At 44.2% G+C, this 18750-nt stretch overlaps 1 protein-coding gene across 1 annotated transcript in view; it reads left to right on the plus strand.

The window, feature by feature from the left end:
• The first annotated feature begins 322 nt into the window (after positions 1-322).
• Acad11 (acyl-CoA dehydrogenase family member 11) overlaps positions 323-18750 on the plus strand; it is a 74951-nt gene continuing 56523 nt past the window's right edge. The window contains exons 1-5 of the mRNA XM_052718822.1: positions 323-582; positions 9522-9621; positions 11811-11936; positions 12651-12812; positions 14986-15150. Coding sequence (XP_052574782.1) covers positions 440-582; positions 9522-9621; positions 11811-11936; positions 12651-12812; positions 14986-15150 — 696 coding nt within the window. The 5' untranslated portion in view covers positions 323-439. The remainder of the gene's footprint in view (positions 583-9521; positions 9622-11810; positions 11937-12650; positions 12813-14985; positions 15151-18750) is intronic.

The raw sequence follows: 18750 nt of genomic DNA on the forward strand, positions 1-18750 counted from the left end.
GTCTTTTCCTCCGTGACCCAAGGTCCTGGCGGACCCTCTTCTTAGCCGGACTAAACGGGCCTTCCGCCTGATGCGTCATTGAATCTAGGGTGGACGATCTCTGCGTCTTCACTCGTCCGAGTGATGTTTGTGACCTTGTTTTTCTATAAAATCGAGGCCTCCAGCTCTGACGCTGATAGAAAATTATAAGTTGGGGCCCACAGAAAATTATAAGTTGGGGCCCACAGCAAGCGCTTCCTTCATTTCTCCGCCAGACCCCAAGTCACTAAAGTCAGCTGCCCACACGGCTTAGCAACGGCGCCCAGAGTTCACGTGATTGGCTTCCGCTAAGCCCCGCCCTGGCCACGCCTCCAAGCTCTAGTGTGTTTTTCCTCCCGCTGCGCTACCTCTGCGCTGTCCGGGTTCCTCTTCTCTGTACCCTGTGACAGCAGTGGCAGTCATGGAGATGGATGTCACCAGTGACACCGTGGAAGTGCTACCCCAGCACAAGTTGGACATCAGGTGCCTGGAGGCCTACCTGAATCAGCACTTGCCTGGCTTTGGGGCAGATCCCCGGGCTGTGCTGACTGTTACCCAATACAGGTATCTACCATAGCCTTCGCCTCCACCTGGAGCAAGTCTGTGCTTGGTGCTTTTCTGCCTTTGGCCCGGGGTGGGTTTCTCATTTGCCCAGTCGCGATTTCTTTCCCTGCAAGGACGCTTCCTGTGTGGCTTGTCCTTGAATCCCGGGCTAGTCTGAATTAGAAGGCAGTAGTAGAGGCACAGTGTCCATTATGCAATGCAGTCTTGTTAAGGACTAAAATCGTGTGCCTAACTCACTGAGATGGATGAAGCTGGACGCTTTGGGAGAAATAGATACCTTCTGTGACCTTTTCTGCTACAATCTAAAGATCATTTTCTGAAGGGCTGGTGCTATTTTGTTTAATTGACCTTAGTCGCCTGAGTTTAGGTTAATGACACCACCTGAAGTATACAGATTCAGACTCTAGCTTTCCACTTAGCCATATTCAGCACCACGTCAGGCCTAAGTTCTTGAAACAAGGGAATTAAACTGGGTGAGGTGACCCTGGGAGTTCCTGTCCCCACTGACAGGTGAATCTGACTTTAATCTGATGTTTTGCAATAGATAGTTTTTCCTTTTTATATGGTCCCAGTATAAACCATTTTATATGGTTCCAGTAAACTGTGTCTTTCAATATAGGGATTTAACTGCGACATAAATCCTGAGGCCAAAGTTTCTTTCTTGTAACATTTGCCTGTTCCCATTAGTCTTGATAAGGAAATGAAGTTATGTAGGTGAAAGGGCTTAAACATTGAAATATCTGTATAGAGGTGAAATAAAGAACAGTTGACACTTCTAAAATTAATGCTTTGTGCTGTAAACAGATCAAAGTTCAATGGTTAGTCCACATCGTGTGGAATTTGGCCAGCTTCTCATTTGAACACCCTATCCTGCTTTCGGATAAAGGTTATATATCTTCAGGCTACTGTACTCCTGTGTTGATTTAAAAATAATTCTGAATTAAGTTGATGTTCACCAAAATCATGCTCAATAAATGAAATTAGTTATGATACAAAAATTACTTCTGAAACCAAGCCTGGTGCTACATAGCTTTAATCCCAACACTTGGAGGCCAAGGAAGGATGATTGTGAATTTGAAGCTAGCATGGGCTATGTAGCAATCCCTGGTCTCAAAAACTATTTTCCCAGAAATGTTATATAAGTTTGGTTTAGTGTATATGTATGGAAGTACGGACTCAACAGAGAAGACACATTCATTTCCTGGACAGATGAAAACATTATAAAAATTTAAAACATACTAGGCCACAAAAATATCAAAAACTCTTTTTAAACTTTGGGCCAGTGGGATGGCTTTCTGATAAAGGTCAGATAAAGGTACCTGCTGCCAAGCCTGACGCCCTGGGGTCAGGCCCTGGAAACCACTTCTCGTAGAAGGAGAGAACCGATTCCTGAAAGTTGTCCTCTGACCTCCACACATGCCCCCCTCCCCATAAATAAATATAAAAAGAAAAAAGCACATGTTTTCACAATATAAGTGCAAACTTTTTTAACAGGACAAAAACAGCCAACAAATACCGTGTACAAACTAACCAGTTCGTATGTTAGCGAGCCAATGAGCTACCTGGTAATAGTTTGTTAAGATAAGTATACACACCGGGTGGTGGTGGCATACCCCTTTAATCCCAGCACTCAGGATCTCTGTGAGTTCAAGGTCAGCCTGGGCTACAGAATGAGTTCCAGGAAAGGTGCAAAGCTACACAGAGAAACCCTATCTCAAAAAAAAATTTAAAAAAGATAAGTATACATTTCTATATCTTTAGCAACCATCAAAATATGACATTCAAAAAGCTCTGATAACATTTTTTAAAAACCCAGTTACCTAAACACCAGTATAATAGATGTGCAAGACCTTTGTATAGGACATGACAAAACCTTATTAGGAATTTTTAAAGAATTTTAGAAATTTAGAAATAACATACATGAACAGGAAAAGTCAGTACTGTAAACTTGCTTTTTGTCCCAACTGATCTATAGATTCAAAGCAGTGTCAATCAAAATCCAATTTTTTTCTCTAATTTGAGAAAAACACTTCTAAGTTTTCTGTGAAAGACCAAAGGGTTAACAGAAACACTCCTAAAGAAAAACAGAGTGGGGAATTTGAATTAAGGTGGCATATTATTAGCACACAGGTAATTAAATATGTCAGTGAGCTAGAGTTCAGAGAAGACCCACATGTTTATAGAACTTACGAGACAGGGCTGACACTTAGCACCAGCTTGGCAGCAGTGGGAAGAACATGGGAAAAAGACCTTTCACGAACTTGTGGTGGAATAATTATCCCTATGAAATGTTATTGTGTGTAAGGAAAGGACCACTCAGGCTGTGGGTCTCCCTCAGTAAATAGAGTGCCCCCTAGTGGACATGAAACTACAGGTCAATCCCCTGTGCCTCATAAACCAGGAATAGTCTGTGGTGATACCTGTAGTCCTAGCACTTGGAGACAGAGGCGATAAGATTAGAGGTTCAAAGTCACCCTTAAACAACTTCACAAAACTGTCCTTTGACTTCCTTATGCATATGGTGGCATACATGTTCACACACATCATGTATATGCATGATATGTGTGTGTACATATGTATATATCCAGCATTGATTAGGATATGAGACATTAAAGACTCATTAAGGTATGAGTCACTCTAACTACTGTTGACCAACCTTTTTCATTATCCTGTAATGTCAAGAAAATTTTATGCCAGAATATCAGGAAATCAATCTCAGAACATTCATTGTGTTGCTTGTAGTAGAAAAACTTTAAAGCACAATAATATTTATTAGTAGTAAAATGAAAGAATAAATTACTCATTTACATAGTGGACTACTATACATCAGTGAAAAAGATTCAATCACAACTGTACATAACACATATAAAACAATGGACAGATATAGAGCATGTTGCTTAAGGAGATAAACCTCAAGAGAGCAGTAAGTACAAAATGCAAAACAGTTATTCAGAGATAAGACAATTTCTTCAAGATAGAATATGGCGTTTGTCTCCAGGTAGTGATGGCACATGCCTTTAATCTCAGGTGGATCTCTGTGAGTTCAAGGCCAACCTGGTCTACAGAGCGAGTTCCAGGACAGGCTCCAAAGCTACACAGAGAAACCCTGTCTCAAAACAACAACAACAAAAAATAATATGGCTTTTGTTTGCTATAGTCATTCTGTGCCTTCTAGATTTTGTAAACGTTCTTTTTAGTTATGCAAAAGTTTTAACTTTCAAATATTAAGTCACTTTGGGAATATAAAATATCATTAAACAACAATGTAAATGTAGCGTGATACAATAAAACTTCCGTCTTGTAGCCTCATGCCTAACGTGTGCCCGGCACTGGGGTTGGTCTTCTGCATTCTCCACTCTACGTGAAGCAGACAGACAATAACAAACAGGATCTCTAGGTATTATTTGCAGGTTTATGTGTGGTATGGGGGCAGAAAGTGTTGAGGACAAGGCAGGCAGGCAGGCTGCATTGAGAAGGTAGCGGTCAACAAAGACTAGAAGGGGCTGAGGATGAAACCACAGAAGCTTTCCAGACACTGTGGGCCACTGAGGCAAAGGCCAGGGATGGGGAGTGTGCGTCATAGGCTGAGAAATCCCGAGCAGTGTGGGCTCAGTACCCTAAGTGGGGCAACAGGAGCCCTGCCGATAGTCATAAGGATTTTGCCCTTTGCTTTGAGTTGAAGTGGGAAAGATTAGAGATTTCCGAGGAGAGGAAGAAGTTCTGTTCGTCATCACTGTTGTTTTTAACAGAAACTCTGCTTGCTGTGTTGAGAGTTGACTGAAGAGGGTAAAAGTGAAAACAAAACCAGTATGTCACAGAGTTCCAGCAGAGACATTTGTGGGACAGACCAGTGTGGTGGGGTCAAATAGGTGAGAGGAGACAGTCTGGGTAGATTTGAAAGAACGATTGATTAGACGTGGGCTAGGAACGGGAGAGATGGGGCTGTTCTGCTTTTGCCGTGGTACCTAAGCATGGGGTGTAGCTGGAGTTTTCCTGCCTGGCCCACAGTCAGGATAAATCTCTCACCTGCCAGTCCCACAGCCGCTCAAACCCGACCAAGTAAACACAGAGACTTATACTGGTTACAAACTGTATGGCCGTGGCAGGCTTCTTGCTAACTGTTCTTACAGCTTAAATTAATCCATTTCCATTAATCTATACCTTGCCACATGGCTCATGGCTTACCGGCATCTTCACATGCTGTTTGTCATTGTGGCGGCTGGCAGTGTCTCTCTCACTCAGCCTTCCACTTCCCAGCTTTATTCTCCTCCTTGTCCCGCCTACACTTCCTGCCTAGCCAATGGCCAATCAGTGTTTTATTTATTGACTAATTAGCAACACATTTGACATACAGACCATCCCACAGCAATGGGGTTATCATGAACTAAAGTAGAGGTGACCGTAGAGGGTGTCATGGTTTGATGGGAAACGTCCCTGCAGGCTTATGCCTTTGAGCTCTCTGTCCCTGGCTGCCAGAACTGCTTCAGTAGTTGGTGGGGCTGAGGCAGGCAAATATAGGCAAAGTGTAACCTCTTGGCACCCCACTTGGAGTGCTACCTTTCTAATAAAACACTTAGCACCTGGGACCTCTACCTGAATCACTTAGCACCTGGGACCCCTACCTGAATCAAGCTGTGGTGCAGTAGGTCACTCCTGCCTTGGCAACCCTTGGGTGACTGGCATTTTTTTGCTTGGTGTTCATTCAACGTGTGTCTTGGAACAGATGGAAAATATTCTGGAATTAGATGCAAAAGGTCAACTTGGTCTGGATTAGTTTGGGGGGTATAAATAGTAAGGCAAACTATGTCCTCTGAGTAAACTTTTAGGGAAAACTTGTATTACCATCTTATGCCTATTCTTGATTAGGCATGTGTATTAGTAAAATCAGGTTCGTCATGGGAAAGGACATTCACAATAAAGACTTAAATAACCCAAGCCTGTCAATCAAAGCAGAGAGCCATCCACAGTATGACCCTTAGCAACCAACTCGTTCTCCTCCTGGACCCCACAAAAAAAAAGCCCCAAACAATAACTACTGCTTTGGGGCACCCTTGCTCAAGTATCCTGATGTTTCTTTGTATTAGACCCTACACCGTCTATATAAAACTTCTTGTGTCTTGACATTGATGTGTGCTTTTTCAGTTCTTTGGATAAGACATCCCAAACCTGGAAACACCCAGACCACTGACAACAGAACCTTTGGGACATGTGGCTTAGCTCATAGAAGTGGGTTGCGGGGTTTCGGGAGGTTGCGGGGGAGACAGGCCTTGAAGGTCATGTGTGCTTCTGATGCCAGCTGGAGCTCTCTGCTTCCTGATTCGCTGAAGCAACTGCTGCAATCTCTTGCCACCATAGACGGAGCCACTGTGACATGCTTTCCCCATGAGACAGACCATATACCCTGAAACCAGGAGCCCAGAAAAAGTGGTTTTCTATCTCCCCTAAATTGCTTCCGGCAGTCACTTTGGCATAGTGATGAGAAATGGTACCAATACAGAAAGACTATGGAAGTTCTGTTCTGTGAGTTTCAGGATGGTTCTTAGACACTTAAGTGAATGTATTAGAGTAACCAGCTGGATATGGTTTCAGGGCAGAGACCTGGTCTAGACGTAGCAGTTGACAAAGAAGGCATTGGAAGCCACGAGGTAGAAAGGCTTACCTAGAAAAATAAAATGGAAGTTTGCTGATCCAGCCACAGCACCCCAGTAGTAAGAAGTTGCAGAATTAAAAGGAGGCTATGAGCCGGGCGGTGGTGGCGCACGCCTTTAATCCCAGCACTCGGGAGGCAGAGCCAGGCGGATCTCTGTGAGTTCGAGGCCAGCCTGGACTACCAAGTGAGTCCCAGGAAAGGCGCAAAGCTACACAGAGAAACCCTGTCTCGAAAAACCAAAAAAAAAAAAAAAAGGAGGCTATGAAGGAGTTTGAGGAGTGGCCGGAGGGTAGAAGAGTGTCATGGTTTGTGCTAGTGACCTTGAAAAGGCAGCATTAGTGGAAAGCTGGGGACGAAAGCTTGACTGAAGTGGGTTCAACACAGACTTTGAGGAAGACAGTTGCAGTGGAGGGGAACAAAGGAGAGCCAGGAAAAGGCTTCAGGATAACCCACTAACCAGTGATTAAGAATTTATGCAAAAGCCTGGGCAATGGTGGCGCACGCCTTTAATTCCAGCACTCGGGGAGGCAGAGGCAGGTGGATCTCTGTGAGTTCGAGGCCAGCCTGGGCTACAGAGTGAGATCCAGGAAAGGTGCAAAGCTACACAGAGAAACCCTGTCTCGAAAAAAAAAATTGTACAAGAGAAGATTCTAGAGCAAAGACCTTGAGAAGACAAGAATGGTCTGGAATCCGACTCACAAAAGATGGGGCTGTCCATAAGTAGGGTGCAATGTTTCCTGCCGCTGTTGGAAGGCACTCTGTGTGCAGGTACAGAAGGTCCTGCTACAGCTAAGCGGTGGGAGCTTGTGCAAGTTCACATCTGGTTGCTTTGGTTTTCTTGTTCAAATATAACATGGGGTGATTGCGGCAAAAAAACGTGGAGGAGAGTGGTCAGAGGTTTCAGAGGAGAAGAGCAGTGAGGTTAGTGAGCTGAGGAAATACGACTGCCATGTGGGGCTCATGTCGAGGTTTGTGATCATGAATTTAAAGAGTGGATTTCAGTAGATGCCGATGCTTTCCCAGGTGTACTTGTTTCTAGACACACCCAGCTTTGCCAGGTCTCCAGTGGCCGGCACTTATCACTCTTAAAATTATTACTTTTTATTGTGTGTGCATGTGTACAATATAATGCTGTGTACACATAGAGGTCAGAAATCAAGAACCAACTTGCAGAGTTGATTCTGTCCTCTTACAATGTGGGTCCCAGGAATGGAACTCTGGAAGCCAGGCTCCTGGCCATCAGAAGCCAACCTATACCTACATCCCTGGAAAGAAAGGTATCCTGGCTGTTGGAAGCCAGGCTATACCTATAGCTGTGTTCCAGTGGGGGATGGTTTCCCCTAAAGAATGTAGCAATCCTGCTTCTCTCTGAGAGAGCTGTTACAGCTCAGCTCTGCTCCACTCTGCTAAGAGAGTTTCCCCTCAAAGATGTCCATTGCTTCTCTGCTCCACTCCACTAAGGGAGTTTCTCAGCAGAGATGTCCGTTGCTTCTCTGCTCCACTCCACTAAGGGAGTTTCTCAGCAGAGATGTCCGTTGCTTCTCTGCTCTGGTGAAAGTTGGTACTTCTCTGCTTCACTCTACTAAAGGGGAAATCCTGCAGAAATATAACAGTTTTCTCCTGCTCCAGTCAAAGTTGTTACTTCTCTGCCCCTCCAGCAAAAGAAGGTCTTCACCCAAAACTCATTCAAGAGATTTATTGGGAGGGAGAATTCCAGGAGAGTGGCTGCCTCTGCCAGAGTGGCAAAAGGCAGCTGCCAACTGAACAGGCACAGAGCTTATATAGGGCTTCTTAGGGGCGGAGTTTTTCCAGGGTAAAGATTTTCAGGGTGGGAATTGGTTGGGTTTCATCCCCACCCCCCCACCCCCCCCCCCCCACCCCAGCTTGGACAAGCTCAGAGATTGGCTAGATTTCATGCTCAGTTGCTCAGGGGCAGAGTGTGTTTCTTTGGCTCTGGTTTCAGAGCCAACATGTCTTTCTTTCACTGGCCCTTTTTAACCTTGGGGCTCTGGTTTCAGGGCCAGGTCAAATTTCTTTCACTGGTTCTGGTTTCAAGGTGAGGAGTGTTTCTTTGGCTGGCCCTTTTACCCTACACCTTTACCCACTGAATCATCACCTGCCTCTTGTCACTCTTTTGAGGAACTGTCCCCGGACTCTCAGATCCTCCTTTGGCCTCAATGTTGTTGCATCCAAGATGGCACTTGGCCAGTTTCAGGAGGATAACATCTGCACCTTACTTGCTTCAGAGAAGATGACTCTCAGGTGGAGAACTCTACAGAGTTCTTCCCATGTCCGGTCCCCACACTGCATCCATGGGTCAGGCTGAAGCCACCCACTAAGTAACTTGGTCTAGAACCGTGCCCTTGCCTGGCTTCCACTCCCCACCCTGAGATCTGCCTTGCCCCCTTCTGTGTGGGGGTATAATGTGAGGCACCATTAATAAGGAAGCAAGTCATCACTCCACATCAAGGGCTGGCCCTTTGGTCTCGGGCCTCTCAGACTAGAACCATGAGAAGTAAGTGTTGGCAGTTTCTAAACTACCTAGTCTGTGGTGTTTTGTTTTATTGGCATGTGTGGACTGTGACAGGCTTCTCAACCAGGGTAGGACCCACACATTGCCCCCTTGCACCTAACCTGTCCCTGCAGGGGTACAGGAGACAGAACAAACCCTCCATTTCTGATGGGTTACTGCAAGGACTCTGAAGAAATTCATGATTCTGTCCTGTCTATATGTACTACTTATTTATTTGCTTCAAAGAGGCTAAGCGTAGCATATTAGGGTCTTGTGATATTAATGGACAACCAGGATCTTATCTAAATAACCCATCCCTAACTTCCCACCTAAACAGAAGGATTCAGTCTTCAGCAATTTCTTTAGTACCAGATATCTTGTTCAAGTTCTTAACGGTCATTGCTATTAGCTCAGTGGTTTGTATGCTGAGGTCATCAGTGTTTTCCCCCTGCTGGCTAGGTGGAGTGAGGGAGATTTAGCCAGTGCTGTGTTGAGTTGGAAAAGTCCCCCAGTGCAGGGGGCTTCTGCATTGGTTTACTTACTTTCGTCTCTGTTAGAACTGGAGAGGCATTTCTTCTGTTCTGTTTGTAGGGTCCTCGGCTGCCAGCAGGCTGTGTCACCACGGTGTCCTCTATGAGCTGCTGGGGGCCACCCCTGTGGTTAACCCAGCTCTGAGATCCATTTATTTTTGTTTCTCGTCTTTTCTGACATTCCAGTGGGATTTCAGGAGGAAGGAGACATGTTTATAACTGACCTTTTAAAAACCTTTTTCTCTAGATCAGGACAATCGAATCCAACCTTTTTCCTCCAGAAAGGATCTCAAGCCTATGTTCTCAGGAAGAAACCTCCGGGCTCCCTTCTTCCCAAAGCACATAAGGTATGCACAGCACACAGCGAGCAGTTCTTCCAGCACAAGTAACTGCCTCTGAAAAACACAGAGACCATGCAGACTGCATTTGAAAGTCTTCTCACCGTTACTGACCAGTGGAAATGCACCCCTCTTTTAATTAAATATTCGCTTCAGCTGCACCCCCTTTTGTTTGAAAAGGGATGAAATCTAGAGCTGTGTTTAAACTGTCATCCTGAACAGCACCAGGTCTCCTGGTGGGATTCCATTCTTCCCTGTGGGTGTGTTCATCGCTACTCACTTCTAGCTGATCTTTTCCCCCACATACCAAGGGTGTCTGCAATGACAGTCTCTATCTGCTGAATTATTTTAATCTATTTGCTTTGGACATCTTCTAATCATTCAGTGGTTTTGAAAAAAAGACATGAGTAATCATTGTATAGTAGGTTTTAAGTTTTAGACTACTCAGGGAGAATTATAAAAAATGTTTCTTACAAATTAAGTTTTCTAATTATTTTAGAATTCTTCACTACCTAATATGTACATAAACCAAGTTATCATGCTATGCCTTATAAATACATACAAACATGATTTGTCAATTTCTAAACTAAATTTTCCTGTTTGCAAAAACAGGCATTATCTTGGGATAGTTAGAGAACAGGAAAGGACATAGATCCATGTTCAGGAGAACGTTCTAAGTACTCTGTGTGTGTAGATGTTACTGTAGTCACGTACTTTTGTTAGTTCTTTTGTTTTTTGTTTTTTGAGACAGGGTTTCTCTGTGTAGCCCTGGCTGTCCTGGAACTCACTCTGTAGACCAGGCTGGCTTCGAACTCACAGAGATCCCCTGCCTTTGCCTCCCTAGTGGTAGGATTAAAGGCGTGTGCCACCACCACCTGGACATCTTGTGCTTTCTAGTCATTCACTGGGAAAGATCATTGTGGGGTGGATTTAATATCATAGTAATAAGGGAACACAGATTCTGACTTTCTTAGCTTCGCCATATTCCTGAAAACATGAAATAACGTGGATACTTAAAAAAAAAAAAGAGTTGGTTACCTTTTGTTAATGTCAGCATGGCATGCCTGAAGGAAAACCTCACCCTGACTGGAAGTTTATACCTCGGTAGCAGTCTTCTTTGATTCTCTTCTGGGCTATGTTCCGCCAGACCGCAGCAGACCGCAGCAGACCGCAGCGTGCTCTCAGCCTAAGCACGGCCGCACGGATGTAGAATGCCTTGTCTTAGCTCCCTCAGCATCCCCGTGCCTGTGTGTGTTTTCAAAAGCAGTGCTCCTGCTTTGCCGCCCAGCTTGTAATTCCCGAACTCTTTTGTCCCCAGCTCCTTACCCCCTCCCCCATCCCCTGGCACCAGGGCGGTTACGCACATCTCTTTCAATAGCCATTGGCACTGTTGGCTGTTCTCACCTTGGGTTTAGTTAGCCCCTGCTCCATGGCTGCATTGATATCAAGGTGAGCTACCTGGTGTTCGCTCCTCAGAACTGGTCAGTCACCCTTGCCTGTAGAGCAAGTCACTGTCCATGGGCATGAATCATCCTTGCTCCCCTGTATCACAGCTCTGCTATAAGCCACACTCCTGGGTCCTTTCTGGGCCTGCATGTGTGTTCTGGCCAAGGATGTCACTTTTCCTCTTGTCTTCGCATGGGCTCCAGCTTTAATACCAATTTGCTCTAGCTACCTGGTTCCCCCATAGTTATCTGGATCTCCACAACAGACCGTACCTGTAAGGGTCTTCATGCCCCCTCCTTGGAAGCATGCTTCTCCTTTGATGTCCAACAGGGATGGTTGACTTTTCCAACCACCACCCACCTCTCCCAGCTTCTGTATCTGACTAGAGGAAATCCCTCCTGAGCCCCTTGAGAAGTGTGAAGGAAGATGTCAAGCCAGCAGGGGACTGCTGAGAAGAGAGGGATGCTCTTTCACAAAACCTGTGAAGTATAGCCAGACTGTTGCCCTCATGCTACAAGAGCCACTATTAAGCCCCATACAAATGCCTGTTTTTTCACCCAGTTAAATTTGCATGCTTTGGAGCTGCCCCGCTTTGTAACTGTAATGATTGAACAGGCCTCCTACTAAGGGAATGGTTACTGTCAGCTCTGGGTTATTTATTGACACAGTTTTGTAACCGATAGCCTTAGTTGAGATTAGCTCACATACAGTTATAAAATTTCTATGTTTTGTTTTTTAATAATCCCATCTAGATTGACAGAGAATTCAGAGTCCAGAAAGCCTTGTTCTCCGTTGGATTCCCTGTCCCCAAGCCTCTGCTGTACTGCAGTGATGCTTCTGTCATCGGGACAGAATTTTATGTGATGGAACATGTGCGGGTAAGTTAAGTCTTACTCAGTTGTTGCTTTTTTTTTTTTTTTTTTTTTTTTTTGGTTTTTCGAGACAGGGTTTCTCTGTGTAGCTTTGCGCCTTTCCTGGGACTCACTTGGTAGCCCAGGCTGGCCTCGAACTCACAGAGATCCGCCTGGCTCTGCCTCCCGAGTGCTGGGATTAAAGGCGTGCACCACCACCGCCCGGCTTGCTTTTTTTTTTAATTATGGAGTTAATTATGGCTTATATTAGTTGAATGTTATTATAGTCATAGCTAATGTTGTTTATTCAGCATTTTAATACAGTTCCTTTCTAAGGGCTTACAATTTTTGTTTCAAGTACACACAATGAGGGGACTAAAATGAACGATAAGCAAATTTAGTAAGTAGATCTCAAACACTTGTTCTTAAACACTCCGCTAGGTGTCAGTAAAGAGCTACCTACAATGGCAGTAACCAAACAGGAAGGGACGTTTGGGGCTGGGGAGGCTCTTCCACAGAGAAAGAGCAAACCATTGAGAGCAAATTCAAATAGTTTGTAATTTAGAGATGTGGATTATAAGCAGTTTAAAGCCTTCAGGTTCATCCTGGCATGTCCTTGTATTTTGCCTTTGTATGTAGCTTCTCACACATTTCACAAATAAAGCTATGCCTAACATACTCTATAAAGTGTATGTTTTGTGTGTCAGCTATTTACACCGACCATTGTGATCCTTTTGATAGGGTCGCATATTTCGTGATTTTTCACTTCCCGGAGTTAGCCCAGCAGAACGCGCAGCTATATATGTGTCTGTGATAGAAACCTTGGCGTGGCTACATTCACTGAATGTCAAGTCACTGCAGCTGGATGGCTACGGTACTGGAGTCGGGTACTGCAAAAGACAGGTAAGCGGTCTACATTAAAACATACTTCAGGCTCCCAGAAACAATGCACCAGAAGTGACTAGTCAAAGTACACCCTGTTATTGTGTGGCTCTCTGAAGTTTTGCCATTTTAACATCATCCTTGGCTATATATATATATATATATATATATATATATATATATATATATATATATATATATCCAGATATATTTTTAGCATGAAATAATGTTAGTGTGTGTGTGTGATTGTGTTTTGAGTGGGTGCACATGTGGGTGCAGATATACATGTAAGTATGTGCACATGGATGGGGAGTGTCATACTCAGGAGCCACCCACCTTATGTTTTGAGACAGGGCCTCTCGTTGGTTGACCTGCAGCTTCCTGGTTAGTCTGGCTGGCCAGTGAGCTTCAGGGGTCCTCCTGTCTCCTCCTCAGTGCTAGAGTTCCAAGCATGTCCACCACACCTGGCTGGCTTTGTCTCCCTCCCTTCCTTTATTTTCTCTTCATGTAGATTCTGGTGATCCTGCTCAGGTCCTTCTGCTTGCCCAGCAAGCCCTCCACTGGCTGAGCCGTCTCCCTAGCCCTGATTTTATTTTTTGGATAACTTCTGTTCAGTAAAACCTTCTGTTTCAGCTCTCACTTGGTTTGCCAATGGATTTTCTACTTGGTTTTGCCTCTCTGAGTTGTGCAAAGCAAGTATCGATTGAGCTTTCATGTGTTTAACGCTTGTGGAATACTTTTTTTTTAATATCAAGAAAGCAGGGCCGGGCGGTGGTGGCGCACGCCTTTAATCCCAGCACTCGGGAGGCAGAGCCAGGTGGATCTCTGTGAGTTCGAGGCCAGCCTGGGCTACCAAGTGAGTTCCAGGAAAGGCGCAAAGCTACACAGAGAAACCCTGTCTCGAAAAACCTAAAATAATAAATAATAATAATAATAATAATAATAATAATAATAATAATAATATCAAGAAAGCAGAAATAGATTCTTGCCCTAAAGAAACTTACGGTCATTTTTGAGAAACCCATTTATGAGTCTCATATACATGAAGCTGAGAAATGGTCTATTTCCCTGAGTTTATTACCTATTAGTAAATTGTTCACTGTTCGTCACAAGAACCATATGTCCAGGGCATGGGGATTGGCATGCCTCTGCCTGGATGGGGAAAACTTATTGGAGAAGAAATAATATAGAGTGTTAGGAAAAGATGGTGATTCTTGCAATCAAATACAAGTGAAAGCCGGCGTGTGTGGGTTGCATTCCATTATGTATATCCTTTGAGGGCGGGGTGGGAAGAGTCAGAGAGAATATTCACTGTGTGCTGTGTTGGGTGCTAAGTGAGCTGTAGACATTCTCCTTTTTAAATTTCTGCAAACCCCACAAGACATAGGGATTATCCTCATTTTGCAGACGAGGATTTGAAATTTTTACTGACCTAATAATAGACAGGTAAATACTTAGACAAGCCTCAGTCAGTGAGACCCCAAAGTTGAAGACCTTTGCTCTGTTGTGCTAAACTGAGCAGATTGGCGTTGGACAATGGAGAGAGATGAACAGCTGAATAATGTGGTCTCATTTGTTTGAGGACTCTGAGAACAGGTGGATTTTGTTTGCTTTTCAGTCTCTGAGCAATACAAAGTCTGGTCTCCTCTACTGGTACATTGAAAATACTCTGTTGGTGTAGGAAAGGATGTTAAATGGGAAAAGCTCTGTCTAGCCTTCATCATCCCCTTTTCAGGGAGAAATTGTATGTGTGTGTCTGTGTCTGTGTCTGTGTGTGTGTCTGTCCGTGTGTCCGTGTGTCCGTGTGTCTGTGTGTCTTGTCTGTCTGTCTGTGTGTCTGTCTGTGTGTCTGTCTGTGTGTGTGTGTGTGTGTGTGTGTGTGTGTGTGTTGTTTGTATGCATTTCTTTCTTCCATGAAGTAGTCACTGTGTGAAGACCATTTTGACACCTCCACAAGGATTTATACTCTTGTCTGATAGAAGCCTGGGTAGGAAAAATGGAGCTAGCTGGGAAAGGAACTTAAATGTTCAGGGTTTTAGGCTGGAGCATTTCAGGCTTCCAGGAGTTTCACTTGGGGAATGTTCTGTTAGGCATTTAGGAGTCAAATGGACTTAGGCACAGATGGATTTATTTGAGAATCACCAACTCCCACATTCTCTTTTCCCGTCTATCACTTTCTCATTTATACCATCAGGTATCCACCTGGACAAAGCAGTACCAGGCAGCAGCCCATCAGGACATCCCTGCCATGGACCAGCTCTCCAAGTGGCTAATGAAGAACTTGCCACATAATGACAATGAGGAGAGCCTGATTCACGGAGACTTCAAGCTGGATAACATAGTTTTCCACCCCAAAGAGGTACTGTGAGCCGTGTTTGTGATGTGTTGTATAGGTCTGACCTGAGACTCCAGAAGGAAACAGATGTCCCCCAACCCCACCCCCAGAGTGCTCAAGGAGACTAGATCAGTCTGTTCCTCCCCACAGCTCATACTGTCTCTGACTCAAAGCCTCTGGAGATGAGTCCTGCAGATGTTATAGCATAGGACCCTGTCTGCCTTGGGGGCTGGTCCTAATCTTCAACAGTATCATAGTCATCACATACACAGGACTTGGAAGTTGCCATGTGTCCCTCTTGTCAAAGAGTTCAGTCTACTACCTAAAATGCTTAGCTTGCCCATATTCTAGCTCTTTCTTCTAGTTCCCTTACATTTCCTCTGAGTTCTTCTATCCCGTGTCATGAGAATCTGTCATTTGTTTAGTATAAGCTCAGGGAGGAATCCCAGAAGCCCCCTTGAGGCTTCCACCCACGAGTTACATGAGATTAACCTAACCTTTCCCTGTGTAATACACAGAGTGCTTCTTTGGATAGAACCCAAACAAATGAAGATTTATAGTTCCCTGAGTCTTACTTCCTAGAGGAGGATTTTCTTAGCTGACTAATCCTCTTGGTGTTAAGTGTTTGCAGGACTTGCATTGCTCATGTGCTGGGGCTTCTTACTTCCTATCTCTCCCCTTTAGAAAGAGTGCAGGGAGAAAATACTATATAAATAGTATATATAGAAATAGAAAATACTGCCGGGCGGTGGTGGCGCACGCCTTTAATCCCAGCACTCGGGAGGCAGAGCCAGGCGGATCTCTGTGAGTTCGAGGCCAGCCTGGTCTCCAAAGCGAGTTCCAGGAAAGGCGCAAAGCTACACAGAGAAACCCTGTCTCAAAAAAAAACAAAAAAAAACAAAACGCCTTTAATCCCAGCACTCGGGAGGCAGAGAGAGCCAGGCGGATCTCTGTGAGTTCGAGGCCAGCCTGGGCTACCAAGTGAGTCCCAGGAAAGGCGCAAAGCTACACAGAGAAACCCTGTCTCGAAAAACCAAAAAAAAAAAAAAAAAAAAAAAAAAGAAATAGAAAATACTATGTATAGCACGATGGGCATAATTAAAAATAGAACTACATCAACTGAATTTTATAAACACATGTAAGCACATTTACCAGCAGGTCAGTAAAGTTTTCCTAGCAAAGCCAGCTTGGGTGTGGTTGCATAGCCCCCATCGTACAGTAGGGTTAGAGCCTGGTAGCTGGTATAAGCTGAAGTAGCCTAATTTGAAAATACAGTTAGGATAACTAATCTACTGGGCATTAAGTTTAGCAGCACAATCCACTCTAGAATGTGTGTTACTTACCTGGGTGATGGTGTGTCTGCCTGACTGCCCAGCATGACGAGAGAGTGCAATGCCTCAGATTGCTAGCAGGAAAGATGAAATTTCAAAGTGTGGTTTATACTGAGAATAAATGGTCCCTGTGCCACTTGAAAGAGAACCATTGTCTAATCATCAGAAGTACAGTGTGTGTGTGTGTGTGTGTGTGTGTGTGTGTGTGTGTGTGTGTGTAACTTTTTGTCAATGGCACTAATTTCTGAATTTAACTTTGCCAGCTTCCCACTTTAAGCTTAGGAAATAGAGCAATGCTAATTTGTGCCCTGGAAAATTATAGCAGCTTATACCTTAAAACAGCAGAATATGGTCTGTCTTTAATATATGTGATTTGATTTATTGATATTTTAGAGCCTGCCTTTCAGTATGCTAGAGTCCTCTGTGTTCTGTAATTCTGGGTACTTTTAGTTTTCATTTAAGGCAAGTAAGAAATAGGAAGAAGTCTAAACCTTGATCCTTATAGGTTATATGTTGTTGACTACAATATTTAAATTTTAGAGATAGTCCTAACATACTAAATCTGATAGTAAACTACAGGAAATACTGGATTGTTTTCCTCCTTGTGTAGTTAATCTTTGATTTTAAACCCAATGAAAACACCAAAACGGGCATCATCTGTCTTCAGACAAGCAATGTATCAAAGTGTCTGGGAAAGGATTGTTTTTAAAGAGAAAGCAAGGGGGGTCTGGAGAGATGGATCGGTGATTCCTGCTCTCACTGCTCCCCCAGAGGACCTGAGTTCAGTTCCCACCACCCACCTAAGGAAGCCACCAACCATCTATAATTCCAGTTACAAAGGAGCCAACTCCTGGTGTCTGCAGGCCCTGTACACAAGACACACACACACACACACACACACACACACACACACACACACACACACACACACACTTAAATAAATATAAAAATAAATCTTGTATTTTGAAAAAGAAAGCAGTAGATACAGATTTTACCTGTTCAGCTGCAATCCTAATTTGCACATGTATATTATCTTTGATGTTTTCAGGTTATATCATAGTTAATAAAAAATATTTTCTATCTAATAATTAATAGTTATGTTGAATTTAATCAACTTCTGCCAATACTAAATATTATTACTAATTCGTGGAAGTAACGTGGCGGCAGAATTGAAGTCAACAAGCATTCACTTGTTACCAACTCTGTGCTCTGAAACATTCATCAGGAAGGAAACACATCCCCTAATGAGCGTAAAACACAGATGGAGAGAAAAAAATAATTGAGAAACAGCAAGAGAACAATCTAGACCCACATGCTGATATATTAGTCGAGCGAACTATACGACTAGGTATAGAAGGAGCGATCCTGAGTGGACTAGCACGAAGAGTTAAAAATAAAAACCTGGGGGTTGGAGAGAGAGTTCCGCAGTTAACAGCACTGGTTGCTCTTCCACGCCCCCTTCTGGCTTCTTCAGGTACTTCCTTGTGTGATGGCATTTAAATGCAGGCAACGCACACATAAATAAAATAAAAATTTAAAGTATTTTTTAAAAAGAATTTTAAAGCCAGGTGTGTTGACACATGCCTTTAATCTCAGCACTCAGGAGGTAGAGGCAGGCGGATCTCAGTGAGTTTGAAGCCAGCCTGGTCTACAAAGCAAGTTCCAGGACTGCCAGTGCTGTTAGACAGAGAAACCCCGTGTGGGGGTGGGGGTGGGGGGGTGGGGGGGTGTTAAAATGGAAGGAAACAGAAGGGTAATATAGAGAGGTCCAGAGTGCCTCCACATTCCGTAAAATAGGTCTCAACTCCCTGGGCCTGATACACAGCTGATGCCTGCTTACTTCAGCCCCCACCGCTCTCCTTTTCCCTCCCACTTCCTCCTTCTCTGCTTCCATCTTACCTTTCTGTGAGTGCCTGCCAAGCCCTATTCTTCCTAAAAACTTAAGGAACATTTGCATCTCACCATATGCACCTCCTAGTTTGTTTTGTAATGGGATGATAAATACTGACCAAAGGCAACATGGGGAGGAAAGGGTTGTTCGGCTCACACCTTCTGCTCCTTGTCCATCACTGAGGGAAGTCAGAACTGAAGCTGCTTACTGGCTGCTAGACCTGCCTTCATATGCAACCCAGGACCACCTGCCCAAGGGCAGTACTGCTCAGAGAGGGCTGGGCCCTCCCACATCAATCATTAATCAAGAGGCCCCACCCGGCAAGGCTTGCCTCCAGGCCAGTCTGATGGAGACATTTTCTCAGTTGAGGTTCTGTCTTCACAGACAACCCACCCAGCACAT

The sequence above is a fragment of the Peromyscus californicus genome, unplaced genomic scaffold (genome assembly GCF_007827085.1).
Source record: "Peromyscus californicus insignis strain IS unplaced genomic scaffold, ASM782708v3 Scaffold_11__1_contigs__length_118956290, whole genome shotgun sequence".
Classification (NCBI taxonomy): Eukaryota; Metazoa; Chordata; class Mammalia; order Rodentia; family Cricetidae; genus Peromyscus; species Peromyscus californicus.